The sequence below is a fragment of the Podarcis bocagei genome (assembly GCF_964188305.1).
Source record: "Podarcis bocagei genome assembly, chromosome: 13".
Lineage (NCBI taxonomy): Eukaryota > Metazoa > Chordata > Lepidosauria > Squamata > Lacertidae > Podarcis > Podarcis bocagei.
This window is the reverse complement of record NC_138138.1, coordinates 13,601,391-13,615,565: the sequence shown is the minus strand read 5'-3', so window position 1 is coordinate 13,615,565 and position 14,175 is coordinate 13,601,391. Positions and strand designations below refer to the sequence as shown.

General features: G+C 45.7%; 2 protein-coding genes across 3 annotated transcripts in view; one reads left to right on the top strand and one right to left on the bottom strand.

The window, feature by feature from the left end:
• LOC308571181 (putative protein PTGES3L) overlaps positions 1-668 on the bottom strand; it is a 32,501-nt gene extending 31,833 nt beyond the window's left edge. For both annotated transcript variants that reach the window (XM_081166687.1, XM_081166686.1), the window contains exons 1-2: positions 628-668; positions 355-468 (exon numbers count right to left, since the gene is read on the bottom strand). In XM_081166687.1, the coding sequence (XP_081022813.1) occupies positions 355-468; positions 628-653 (140 nt within the window). In that variant the 5' untranslated portion in view covers positions 654-668. The remainder of the gene's footprint in view (positions 1-354; positions 469-627) is intronic.
• Positions 669-5,232: 4,564 nt separating this feature from the next.
• RUNDC1 (RUN domain containing 1) lies at positions 5,233-13,509 on the top strand. Its single transcript, XM_081166487.1, has 5 exons — positions 5,233-5,665; positions 8,701-8,859; positions 8,985-9,183; positions 10,508-10,621; positions 11,384-13,509. Exons 1-5 carry the CDS (start codon positions 5,324-5,326, stop codon positions 12,253-12,255), a joined length of 1,686 nt encoding a protein of 561 aa, XP_081022613.1. The 5' UTR covers positions 5,233-5,323; the 3' UTR covers positions 12,256-13,509.
• Positions 13,510-14,175: the final 666 nt, after the last annotated feature.

Here is a 14,175-nt window from a genome sequence, read left to right as displayed (position 1 = left end):
TTATGAAACACGTTTTACCTAAAATGCTCTCCTCGCCACAGCAGCTGACCAAGAGATTTCAAAATAATAGGCCCATCTGTTGGATCTTCATATTGTTTAGGGCAGGGATGGGAACCTTGTGGCTTTCCAGATGTTACAGGACCAAAACTCCCATCATCTCTGAACAATGGCTTTGCAGGTTGGGATGAATGGGATTAAAATCCAACAGCATCTGGAAGGCCACAGGTTCCTCGGTTCCCCCACTCTTCACCAAATGGTCCAGGGTGAGTTATATAAAATTAAAATAACAACAATCAGCGGCAAAGTAACAAAACAGCAGGACAGAGCAGCCGTGCTAGAAAGGCAACCCCTTACCTGAACACAACTTTGTAATCGTCAAGATCGACTTTCACGTCTGTGCTGTCCTCCACACAGAACTCCAGGAATATCCATCGTGGGCGGTCGTACCACAGAGTTTTGGCTGGTTGCCTTAGGAAACATGCAGAAGATATTAGGATGGCGAAGATGCAAGTGCCATTGCCAGTGGAATGAAGGGGGCAAGAGTGATCTCAGCCTACAGTGAGGACCCATTAGCAGCGCTACACATTTTAAACAGGGTTGACACTTTAAATGTTTGTGGCTTCTTACCCATAATTAGAACAGCATGCATCCATCTTCCCTCTCAGGTTTATGTGTGGAGGGCTTGCTTGCCTGCACTTAGGACCTTGGCGTGGTAAACCATAACTCTGTGATTATTAGTGAACCCACTTTAAAGCAGTGTGATACGTGGTTTTGGAGACAGAGCAACATTTTGGGTAGCCAGATGCAAAAGAAGACAGGCCCCTAAACTTCTTCTTTTTTGGTATATAATTTTTATAAAGTTTTCTGTTTTACAATTAAAAATACTCATTTTAAATCCTCAAGATATCAATGACTTCCCTCCTTCTCTTTCCATGGTTCATTTTACATATCATAAATCCCTGAATATTTTACAGAAACTATACCATTCAGTATTCTGTTATCGCATCCATCACAACTTATTTTCACTGTTGAATTTATCTTAATGCCGCCAGCGTTTTCAGCTGTACACAATTATTTCCCATATATTCAATAAATGTTTTCCAATCTTCTTTAAATGTATGTTCTTCTCGTTCTCTTATTGTAGATGTTAAGTCTGCAAGTTGTACGTATTCCGTCAGCTTAAGTTGCCATTCTTCTTTTGTTGGGACCTCGCTCATTTTCCATTTGGGGGCTAACAAAACACGGGCCGCAGTGGTAGCATACATAAATAACCTTTTTTGACACCTGGGAATTTCAGTCTGGATTATCCCCAACAGAAAGGACACTAGTTTTTTGGGGGAAAGTACTTTTGAACATTTTTTTCAATTCATTATGAATCATATCCCAATACTCTTTTACCCTTTTACAAGTCCACCACATATGAAAGAACATTCTCAGGCTCCCAAACTTTTAATAGTTGGGTAGAAGCAACACAAACCTACGCTGGGCGAATTTTCCTCTTGTGCACAATTGATTAGACGTCCCCAGGGCCTTGTTTCCTTTTCCATCTGGCTTTCCAATCAAAAGTGGCCCTGCTACTCACTGCATGCTCTGCTTTAAAAGAGAATGTTTTGAAAATGGTCTATCGTTGGTATCTCACTCCCACCAAACTGGCAAAAATGTATAGGACAAGTAGCAAAACTTGCTGGAAATGCAAGGAAAAGGATGGTGATTTTTACCACATGTGGTGGTCATGCAACAAAATAAAAGAGTTTTGGGAATCGATCTATAATGAGTTAAAAAAAGATGTTTAAATATACTTTTCCAAAAAAGCCGGAAGAATTTTTGCTAGGTTTGGTGGGAGAAGATATTAAGAAGACAGACCAAAGATTATACCTGTATGCAACAACAGCAGCTAGAGTTTTGATAGCCCAAAGGTGGAAGTTATAGGAGATTCCGACTGTAAGGAAATGGCAGATAAAGCTGGTTGAATACACTGAAATGGCAAAATTGACACACAGAATTCGCAATCAGGAGGAGACGAAGTACCAAAAAGAATGGAGTAAATTTATCATTTATATAAGTGAGAACTGTAGAAATATGAAAACGTTGGCAGGATTGAATTAAATCTTATGTCATGGTGCAATTTTTAACCAATGAAACTGTGAATTATAGATTGGAATAAGAAAACTTACGGAAGGGAAGGACGGAAGTCAGTGGCTCTATGGAGCATAAAGTAGGATATATGTAATATGCAATAAGATTTGATGTTTTTGTTGGTTGGTGTTGGTATTCTTAAATCTCAATAAAAAGCATTTTGGGGGGGAAACCAAAAGTGGCCCTGCGTGGGTGTTTGTGCAGCGCTAGCCCAAGATATTTTGCTGCCTGTGGGAAGGGACACAGGAGAAAGCTGCCTTCTGCTAAGTCCGGCCATTGGTCCATTTAGTGCAGCATCATCTAAACGGACTGGCATCAGCTCTCAAGGGTTTCAGACAGTCCCTGAAGGTGATGAACCTGGTCTCCACTGCTGAGCTTTGACCCTTCCCTTTCCCTGACCCATGTGCAGAATCTGGCAGGTCTGCCAGTTGACTCTCTTCACATGGGATGAGATAGCATCGTCTGCTGCAACTTGAGGCCAGCAGGCTAGTTTAGAGGGTCCAGCATAGGGATGTAGTTGCATAGCTCCCTCTGACATCCCAGGAGAGAGTAAAGGAATGGCTCCGAGCCTTATAAGCAACAGCCTGGGAGCAGCGGCGGAGCTATCACTGCCCCCCAGTACCTGCTGCATGGGATGGTCACCTCCTTTGCCTAAGGATAGGGTTGGCCCTAAGCACAGCACCCTCGCTTTGCCTAAAGACTGCACTCCAATGGGGGCACCGTACATCTCTTTCATTGGGTGACCTTTCTAAGATCAGTTGTATTTCTGAGACCCCATAGTCGTCTTTGACTGGACTTAAACATCCAGGGGTCCTTTACCATTAGCTATTTCTGAGAGATTTCCTGTGTTGAGCAGGGATTCCCCAGATTTAAGGGGAAGGACTGTGCAGGTGGTGCTGTGGGTTAAACCACTGAGCCTAGGACCTGCCGATCAGAAGGTCGGTGGTTCGAATCCCCGCGACGGGGTGAACTCCCATTGCTCGGTCCCTGCTCCTGCCAACCTAGCAGTTCGAAATCACGTCAAAGTGCAAGTAGATAAATAGGTACCGCTCCGGCGGGAAGGTAAACGGCGTTTCCGTGTGCTGCTCTGGTTCGCCAGAAGCGGCTTAGTCATGCTGGCCACATGACCTGGAAGCTGTATGCCGGCTCCCTCCGCCAATAAAGCGAGATGAGCGCCGCAACCCCAGAGTCGGCCACGACTGGACCTAATGGTCAGGGGTCCCTTTACCTTTAAGGACTGTGCTTCTTTCCTGGAAAAGGGGGGGGGGGTGTTGCTGGATTTCTAGACCAATCTGGAAGCCACCATCCTTCAAACGCGGGGGGGGGGGGCAGGGAGAGACTGCCCCTAATCCCAATTTTAGGAGAGCTATTTGTGGCTGTTCATATGCAGTCACAACATTAAAACCGATGAGTTCTTTGAGCTCTGAGCCTGACCCAGAGCATGGCTTCTTTCTAAGGGGGCGGGGGCGGTGAGGACCTCTGGCCAGGAAGGGATATTCTTGTTCTATTTCCAGGGAATCCCAGGAATCAAACGATCGTTAGCAGTTGTAGAGGGACACCCACCTTGCCATGGCTCTCTTCCTGATTGCGTCTCAATCCCCGCAGCGTCCAGCCGGGCAGCCTTATTTTGAGTGCCCCTCCGGCCAGGCGGAGCCAAACCCCGAGCCTCCCCCTGCCCAGCTGCCGCCGTCCATCACTGTTCACCTCTTCCCCCATGGGACTGGATACCAGAACTTTCTCGGTGCGCATTCCCAGGAAAGTCTCTGCAAAAGGTAATAAGACTCTGGAACAATCCCGATTTCGCAGGTTAGCCACTTTGAACGTTACCACCACATTTGCAAAAAGAGATTTTATTAGACCTCCTGCGCGGTTTTAAAAGTCTGCTTGCTTTGTGGGAAGTACATTAAGTCTAACCATTGATCTAATTGATTATTGGACCACAATTAGCTAAATACACACTGTTGTCCTGAACACACTCGCCAGGGGGTTAAGGCTCACTGAGCACCGTGGCTTTACTTCCGAGTAAACCTGCTTTAACTCCAACTTCTCTTTTAAGTTACACGGTATTTCTTGCCTGTTAATTTACCGTCGATCTGGCTGTTGCTTTTCAGATTCTCCTATATTGATCTTCTCATGTGTTTTTCTTCTAGATCGACCTCCTAGGGATTTGGATAAGGGATAATAATTGTGAAGCGATACTGTCTAGCAAGGAACAACTTTAAGGTCCGGACGGTTGTGTTCAGACGACCCACTGGACGCTTGGATCTTAACAAGTTATTTGTTCAAGTGTGTTGCAATATGGGCACATATCCCCACCCCCACCCCTTCCCTATTCTGCCGCGCGTTAGAGGGATGTCGAGTTCTTTGGAGCAAACGCATTAAATGCTGCCATTCGATGCTTTTCTTTTCTGCATTGTCAAAATCTCAAATTAGATTTTCTAGTGGCATAGCCACGCCCCTTCCCCTTCCACACCCACTCCATGGATTTATTAAAAAGGTTATGCATAACACGACATCGCCCAGCTTCCGGGTTGTCTCTTGAGATTTTCGTTCACTGCTTACTGAGGGCAAGAGCGTTAACTTCACACCTTTAAACGGCTTGCATTGCAAATGGCAGGAGCCCAGCAAGGATTTCCCGCATGCAACCCGGCGCCGATTCCTTCCGCGCGCTGCCTGCAGCAGCTCACTCGCAGTAAATCATAGCATTGCAGAAGGGTAGACTAGGAAGAATAGCTGTCAACGTTTCCCTTTTTTTAAGGGAAACTCCCTTATTCCGAATAGGATTCCTCGCAAGAAAAGGGAAAAGTTGACAGCTATGCTAGGAAGGGACCTGGAGGGTCATCTAATCCAACCCCGTTCAACACAAGAATTTGATTCCCAAGTGCAACCAATTCAGGAAAGTTCCCAGCGTCCAGCATAACTGCAAGCGGAGCAATTCGAGAAAGCGCCTGCTACCTAATATTCCGGGCTGGAGGCGGAGCCGCGGGAGTAGAACGTTCCATAGCTCTGCAACTATTGGCTGCCTGGAGGGGGCGGGGCAGCCTGCGTAATTAGCATACGCGACGTCGCCGTGCCGGAAGTGACGCGCGACCCTTGCCGGCACGGCTGCTCCTGACAGGAGCTTCCGGTGTGGCTTTATCAACCCCCCGTTTTTGACCGTTGGCGGCGGCGGCCTCTCGCTGCTGGGATGGAGGCGACGGCGGCGGGGCCCGGCGAGCGCTGGGCGCCGGTGGGAGCGGTGGCCGAGGCCCAGGCCGGGGAGGAGGAGCCTGCGGAGGGGGAAGAGGACGCGGCGGCGGAGGCCGAGCCGGGGTCTCCGCGGTCGCTGAGGGCGGAGCGGCGGCGCCTCCACTCGGCGCTCTTGGCGCTGGCCTCGCACTTCGCCCAGGTCCAGTTCCGGCTCCGGCAGGTGGCCCGCGCCGGCCCGAGCCAGCAGCAGCGCCTCCTCCGCGAGCTGGAGGAGTTCGCCTTCCGAGGCTGCCCGGGCTTCGGCTTCGCGGCGGCGGACGGGGTCGGCGGCGACGCCAAGGTAAGCAGGAGCCGCTTCCTTCCTTCTCGCTTGCGCCTACGTGGCTCAGGTGCCGGTGGCCAGGCTGAGCTGCGGACCGGCAAGTCTTGACCCGTAAGGCGGGCGACCCCGAAGCCCCTTCTCTTTCGTCCACAATGCGCGGCGCGCGGGACAACACCAGACCTGTTCTCAAGCACCGTTGCTATTATTATTATTATTATTATTATTATTATTATTATTATTATTATTATTTTATTCATTATTGTTATTTATTCATTATTATTATTTATTTTATTCATTATTATTATTTATTTCATTATTTTATTATTGCAATCGTTCGCTTGTTTGCAGATAGGTCTTATATATTATTATTAGTATTATTTATTGAATTTATATACCTCCCTATACCCGGAAGTCTCGAGACGTTTCATAGAAAAGATCAATATATAAACCACAATATATTACATATACCTTGATTCTCAAATGCCTTGGTACTCAAACAACTTGGAACCAAAACACCGCAAACCCGGAAGTAAGTGTTCCAGGTTACGAACTTTTATCGGAAGCCAAAGGTGCTCAGTTTTGAGTGCCACACTTCCGTTTTGAGTGTTAAGCTGAGGTCTGTTTTTGCAGCTCTTTTTTGTGTGTGACACTGTGGAACCCAGTTCAGCTACTGATTGACTGATTGTGTGGCTGTAGTACATTGTTTATTGCTTTCGTTATATGGATCAATGGTCTCGTTAAATAGCAAAATTCATGTTAAATTGCTGTTTAAGGGGTTGTTTTTAAAAGTCTGGAACGGATTAATCCGTTCTGCATTACTTTCTATGGGAAAGCATGCCTTGGTTTTGGAACAGACTTCCAGAATGGATTAAATTTGAGAACCAAGGTACCACTGTTACAATCCCCCCCCAAAAGGGCCACATTTTAAAAGGGCATAGGATGTCAAACAGATCAACCAAAGGCCTGGTTAAAAAGGAACATTTTTGCCTGGTGCCTAAAGATATATAATGAATGTGCTAGACGAACTTCCCTTTGTGGAGAGCATTCCACAAATGGGGAGCCACTGCAGAGAAGTTGCCACCCTCCAGACCTCTAGAAGGGCCTCAGATCATCTCAGGGTCCGGGTCGGTTCATTTGGAAAGAGGCAATCCTTGAGGTATTGCGGTCCTAAGCCATATTACATTACATTATTTATGTACTGAATTTGTATGTCCACAGGGGTGCCAACTTGAATAAAATATTGGGGGGGGGTGCAGGTAAATCCCACCCCGCATAATTGATCACATGACATGGCACGCACACACCATTTGAATGGTAATTCTGATCAACTTTTTTGATGGGGCCCAACCCACTCAAATACTTTGTCGGGCCCTTCGGCTCCTAAGAGCTGGTTCCTATCCAAAGATCACAGGGCTGTTCACAACATAAAAATACAAAATGCACATGCGCAGAAGCAAAACAAACACATACCGTAATCTCCTCCCACCCATTTTAAAAGGCAATAGAATGTGAATTAGCCAAGCGCCTGGTTGATGAGAAACGTTTTCGCTTGATGCCTAAAAATAGGTGTGTATGCAGTTGTATGCTTAATTGATTTTTAAAAAAATGATTGTTTCACCCCAGTGCTTTTGGTGATCATTGTTTTTCCCCCTGTAAGACTTCCTGTAAATGAAAAATATGGGGTATAAATAAGTATATAATAATAATGCATGTGAAGCAGATTTGACCACTTAAAACTGCTACACAAAATGCTCCTAGCTTTTGAAACTGTCAAAGGCCAGGTGAGAGGGCTGGGGATGAAGTAAATCCAGAGAAGCTATTTTGAAATACACAATTTTTGGATGGCTTTATACCTGCATAAAGGACTCAATCTTTTAAACGGAGCAGATCTTTTTAGAATCATGTATGATAATTAGAAAGGGAGAAGATGGTGGGGTCTCAGCTGTGTGGGTGCACCCAGTGAGTACCTTTGTACCCCTGGATGCCATTGATAAGGGTGATATTGTGGTATGTAATCAGTCTTTTTAAGTGCTTTGATCAGATGGTGTTCCTGTGAATTACCAGGGCACACTGTTTTTTGCCCGGTGTTAAATAGCACTCATGTTCAGCTCCATGTTCAAAATGTTGCTATCAACCTTGATTGCATGAAAACAATACTTGAATACACCCAATTGGTTGGTTGTAGATTGTTATCCCACGCACACCTATCCAGGATTAAACATCATTTTGGCTAGTGAGACTTCTGGGGTCCACATGAGTTGAATGTGGGATGAATGTGAGATGTAAACATACCCCAGAATGTCAAAGTAATATCAGCCGGACTTACCCTGTATTTTGAGGTACAGTATCTTAAATGATCTGAGTGGCTTCCACTTGTGGTTTGTTTTCAGAGAAACCATGAGTGCTGCACTTAATGCAAAGCAAGCCTTTGGTTTGTTTGCTTCCCAGTGTGGCAACAGCAGGCGTGGAGGATGAGAAAATTTGGGTTTGGATTTTTTTCCCATTATGCCCTAGTATTGGTGCTTGCTCACATTAAGCAGTAGTTTTATTTTTAACCATAGTTTAATCTGCCATTCAAACCCTACCACTGTGGCTGTCCTTTTATCCCTTTGGGTTACAAAGCATACACAAGCTGAGTGAGTTTGTGCACCTGAGCGATACCTCCATATCTGTCATGCATACCTTTGCACACCCTTACTTCAGCGATTAGAGCCTGCTGTACAAGAGAGGCTTGTATTTTTAAACTGATAAGCAGGATACGATGTGGCTGTTTTGAGACACATGGTTCTGAGGAATGTTTCAAAATTTGCATGTAATGTTCATTTATTTGATTTCTTTCCTGTCCTTCATAAGGTCCCAGTGTAGCTTACAATAATATATGTTTATAAAAACAGCTTAAACCATGACAAAAAACACACAAAACTGTTCCACATGTTTTTTTTTCTGCAGCAACTGGATACTTGCTGTCTGTGGGGTGAAAATGAAATTTCTCTTTGAGGCCTTGCTCTCTTTTCCAAAGGGGTGCAAGGTAAGATATTATCTCCTTGTTTCAGAGTGAGCACGAGAAGCAGGAAGAGCTTGAGGCACGGAAGGAGAAGCAGCGGGAACTCATACTGCAACTCAAGGCCCAACTGGATGACTTGGAAACTTTTGCCTACCAGGAGGGAAGCTATGATGCACTTCCACAGTCCATGGTTGTGGAGAGACAACGGGTGAGGCCTAACTTCCCTGTAGAGGGACTCTTTTAGCTGAACCAGCTGGGGTTTAGCCCTTTGGAGTGATCTTCAGAGAGGGAGGGGGAAACACCTCTCAACTTCCTTCCTGTGTGGTTTTACAGGTGATTATTGAGGAGCTGATTAAGAAGCTGGACATGAACTTGAGTGAGGACATTGCCTCACTGTCCCCAGAGGAGCTGCGTCAGCAGGTGGATGCTGCTGTGGCACAAATTGTCAACCCGGCACGTGTGAAGGAGCAGCTGGTAGAGCAGCTGAAAACCCAGATCCGAGACCTCGAGATGTTTATCAATTTCATTCAAGGTCAGTAGGCACATATCTTGCATAATTTGGGCAGTACATGGAGGCACTTGACCTTGGGTATTCAGGGGTCCAAGGTACATATGAAATGTGTGCAGATAACTTGAGAGTAGAGGCATGGGGTAGTTTGTGGCAGACTATGATGCTAAATTCACATTAGCGTTAATTCACTTTGACAAGTTAAGACATCTTATGTCTTGTAATTGGGATTTGAGTAAAAGGAAGGAGCAAGCAATAGGAGGATATTCAGTAACAAGTCTTGTTGCTCTAAGTGCCACAAAAATGAGTCTAGCAGCACCTTTTAATGCATTCATTATGGCTTAAGCCTTCCTAGATCATGTTCACTGAATACATTATCCCAAGTTGACAGTTAGATCCTGCAATAGTGTTGTTTGAAAAGATTGACACCTGAGTTTGTTGCAGGGTCCGATCCCTGTGTTTGTGTCTTTTTATGCAGCTTGTCGCTGGCGAGTAGATGTTTTCGGTTATGGGGCTGTTTGTAAGCAAAGACTGGCCTATTACATAAGAATTGGCTTTAGATCAATCCTGATATACTGGAGTGATTTTAGCTGTGAGGCGTTACAGGACCTAACAGGGTAAACCACAGCATTAAGTCATTGGGCTTGAATTGCAACCATCCAAAGATTAAATTATATAACCTGTGATATTCAATCACAATACTGTAATGGGTTTTATTCCACTAGAGGTGTGAGTTAGCTTTTCAGTGCTAGGAACTTGGTGGCATTATCCATAGTGAATAGTTACTAATTATTTTTTGTATATTTAAGATTTAACACAATCCTCAGTCTACATTTCTTTTATTTTCTCTGGTTTCATTGCTTGCACTTTTCCCTCTACATCCCATATGTATATATACTTGGTAAGTGAAGATAATGCTTCATGCATCTCTAAAAACACTTTCACATTCCTGATGAAGTGGACTCTAATCTGTAAGAGCGTATGTCATAGTGAATTTGTGAATCATTAAATTGCCACATTTCTGTCCCCCCCCCCCACTCTTTTCTTTAACAAGGGCACTCCTGGACTAGTTGTTCATATAACCATTATTATAGTACCTCTTTTCAGGGTGCCTGTTGTCTAAAGAATGGCTTCTCTGAATCTGGATTTGGTTTGGTGTGAGAGGGTAGCACAGAAACAAAGTATGTCTGTACCTTGGAAATATTTGTCTTCAAATGAAAATGAAGCTGAGGAGGAAGAGTCATTGCTGAGATAGAGCTGGGGTTTAGAGCATATTGTACATGGATATGAATCAAGGTTGTTCTAGGTTTTACAATACTTAGTAAGGTATACTTTTCTGGCTTTACAGAAGAAGTCAGCAGCCCAGGTAATGCAGAGAAGGGGCATTGTGACTGTTCAGGTGGAAAAGCTGGAAGTGGCAACTGCAAACCGAACACACGGCAGCCTCATGGAAGACACCGAGGTGGGTACCTGGAGAGCCTTCAGGGTCTTGTATGACACTGCGCATGGTCAACAGATGGCTTTTTAATTTCATTTTGTTTCATTGTTTTATTTAAGTTATATGCCATCATTTATCAATAATTTATTCCAGAGCAGTTCACAATATTACAAAGAGTACATCCCCATTAACACTATAAAATACAGATTAAAGCTTACAGAAGCACCGCAACATAAAATGTTTATTGCTTGGCACCTCTAAAACTATGGGGAGATCTGTGTGTGTTGCAAAGACACTTTGAGTAGTGAATTGGGTCTCTGCCACCTTTTAATTCTTTTCTCCCTGCCAGCCCCATAGAGTAGCTTCCTTCACTAATATGGACCATCCCCTGGTGTCTGTACCAATGCCAGCCATTCTCTTACTCTTCTCACCAATTACCAACCTAAGATGAGGCCAAAGTGGGGCCTACTCCATCACTGCAACACTCACTTTTTGTTGCCACTTTGTCCCTGTCCCAGATAATCAGAGTGAAACCAGTCTCCCATAAGACGACCCAAGGATACTTAGACCTGCAGTACAAACTCTGCCCCCTCCCACACAGCTTGGCAGTGTTTAATGTGTGGGGCCCACACCTGCAGCTGCGCTACCCATAGCAGGAGATGGACAGGTGGAGTGAGCTTTGTTCCAGTCAAAACCACAACAAGTGTTTGCTTTAACAGAGCAGAAACCACTTCAGTCCGTCTGCTCCTCTAAGGAATGTTTCCTTTCCTCTCTCTGATTTTGTAGTGAATCCTGAAGATGCACAGAGGATGCGAGAGGCGGGATTACATCTCATGCGCCGAATGCTCGCGGTGCTGCAGATCTTCGCGGTGAGCCAGTTTGGCTGTACAACTGGACAAATACCACACCATCTGTGGCAGAAGGACCAGTCTGACAGGGACTATTCACCCTTGGTGAAGAGGTTAGAAGTGGCTGTGGCCCATGTGAGGCAGCTGGCTCAGAAGTACCAGCTGACAGAGCCAGAACATGTCATCAGCTGCTCGGGCTTCCAGGATGCCTCTTTGGGCGGGCGGGACGAGCTGACGCTGGCTGTGCGTAAGGAGCTGACAATAGCTGTGCGGGACTTGCTGGCTCACGGTCTCTACACCCCATCGCCAAGCATGAGCTTGGTTCTAGCCCCCATTGCCTGCTTGCTGCCGGTACTGAGCTCCTCTCCTCAGGCCATGCACCCATGGGAGCTCTTTGTGAAGTATTACAACTCTAAGAACGGCCGTGCCTTTGTGGAATCGCCAGCACGCAAACTTTCCGAGTCTTTTGCCCTCCCGGTGATGGGGGGAGTGCCTGCCACCCCGAAGCAGAGCCTGCTGTCGGCCATCCACACTGTGCTGTCGGAGCATGACCCATTCAAGCGTAGTGCAGACTCGGGGCTGAAGGCGCTGGTGTGCCTGGCCCTCAACGAGCAGCGCCTGGTTTCCTGGCTCAACCTAATCTGCAAGTCAGGGGCCCTGATCCAAGCCCACTACCAGCCCTGGAGTTACATGGCCCAGACAGGCTTTGAGGGGGCCCTCAATCTCCTTAGCCGCCTTAGTAACCTTCGATTCAGCCTCCCTGTGGACCTGGCAGTGCGGCAGCTGAAGAACATCAAGGATGCCTTTTGAGTGGCTGAGGAGTCTGGAGTCCAGCCTCAGCCACTTTGAGGAAACACTTCTGGCACAGTCCAGCAGGCCACTTCTGTGCGTTCACAAGGGGGAAATTGCTGGCAGTTGATGGTCTTGTGTTGCTGAGTTGCTACTGGCTGCCTCCATTGCATGCACCAGACCGCATGGAGCTCCTGTTAATTTCCAGGGTCTTTACTGTGGTAGCCTCCTTGGTGCTGTGCAGAAAATGTCAGTGTGCACAGTTCTTAGCTATTAAGGATAGGCTGTAGTGGAACCAGTCGGTAGGCTTGGCAGGAGGGCATCTCTCCTACCAGAGGGAATTTCTACAGGGCCAATAGGAAGCTATTTATATCCTGAGTCCCATGGAGTCAGGGCTAATCCACAACAGTATAGACAATATTTTGGCTACATCACAGAAGACTCCTTTCTTTCCCAAGGAGGTGTATGTGCCAGGCACACCATTCCAGACCTATAGTTTCATATTATCATATCATATATAAAATGCACTGGCTGAATTACCAAATCTGAGCAGGGTCATTCCCTGTGTTTGATGGCCTTAAGCTATTTGACCCTCATGCTGCAAGGGACCAGTCACTTGCAGGGAGCTTTTCCTCCCAGTCAGATTATTGTGTTTTGGAAATGGATCTCTCATGTGCTTATTTGTCAGCAAATGGCCACAACACGCACCCAGTATTTACAATTGGCTCACTGGCAAGGTATTGTGATGGACAGGTGAACTCATTACAACTTTTCCCTACTAAGTATTCAGGTGGTATGAGAGGTGATTTCAAGGGAAGTCGGGGAAGAGAAATGAAGAAAGACAATGCCTTGATCACAGAGAGAGGGTTTAGTCTGGGATCAAGCATCTTGGAGAGTGGGAGGATGTACCTATTTTTATCTCTAGTGGGAAAGGTGTTGAGCTTACCTGTTCAAATAGCAGTTGCCGCAACTCCCACCTTGAAGGAGCAAGCCATCAGTTATGTGTTCTTTACTGGCACACAAAGTCACCTCTAATTTGTTTTTGGGTGGCCAACCCTCAGCTGTTCTTTTGGGAATTAGAACTGCATGACCTTGAACCTTTGGGTTCCCATGTCTGATCTGTGGCAGTAGTAAGGCTAGGTAGAATCATCATGTGCTATTCTTCAGTGGAGCAGAACGGTGGTGGAAGATGCATCTGGAAATATTGAGACCAGGAGTAACTCTTCAGCTTGTGGCTCACCCCTTTGGACTTGGGGCACTGTCCTGAGTCTTCAGAAAGGCAGACCCAGATTTGCAACATCTGTAACTCTTACCTGGCGTCTTGTAGGCATCCTGCATTTGTGAGATCTGAAGATTAAGGCAAATTGCACTGTCTTCAAAGCCAAATCTGACAACATCCTCAAGAGTGTGCAAAGGAGATTCAGTGGCAAACAGCACTCTTTTGTGTTAGGTGAAGTCTGTGTATTTTTTGCAAGTAAGTTGGCTTGTGACGTGTGTATGCTAAATTGTCCTGCTGAAACTCCTCCGTTTAATGTAGGAGCTCTTCTGTTTTTACTTGTTGATTTATGTGTTGATGCACTTAAGAAAATTCTGTCCTTGGTTCCCGGGTATATCTATTTAATGCTGTGTGTTTTTGTTTTGACTACATTTCAGTGCAAAAGGAAGAATGTATTTATGCAGAATTGTATCTGTTGTTAATAAATTCAGTCTGTCCTCTTTCTTATTTTTGTTTTCTGTGTTTTTTATTTTCCCTGCCGTTTTTGACAGTTGTGGGGTCTTCCTTCTTGTACCGCATGTGTTTCCAATATGTGCAGAAGCAACTTGGCTCTCTGTGAAATTTCTCTTTAGGACAGAATGAAATTAACGTATGGCACATCTTAGCTTCTCAAATATTTAGTAAGCAAAAATGTTACAGTCCTGTGTGGAGGATAGTTATTTGGG

Bases quoted from the DNA above. Each gene is read 5' to 3' on its own strand.
- RUNDC1 (XM_081166487.1), top strand. From the start codon at position 5,324: ATGGAGGCGACGGCGGCGGGGCCCGGCGAGCGCTGGGCGCCGGTGGGA. The intron at 8,860-8,984 runs GTGAGGCCTAAC...GTGGTTTTACAG, and splicing joins TGGTTGTGGAGAGACAACGG to GTGATTATTGAGGAGCTGAT. The intron at 10,622-11,383 runs GTGGGTACCTGG...CTGATTTTGTAG, and splicing joins GCCTCATGGAAGACACCGAG to TGAATCCTGAAGATGCACAG.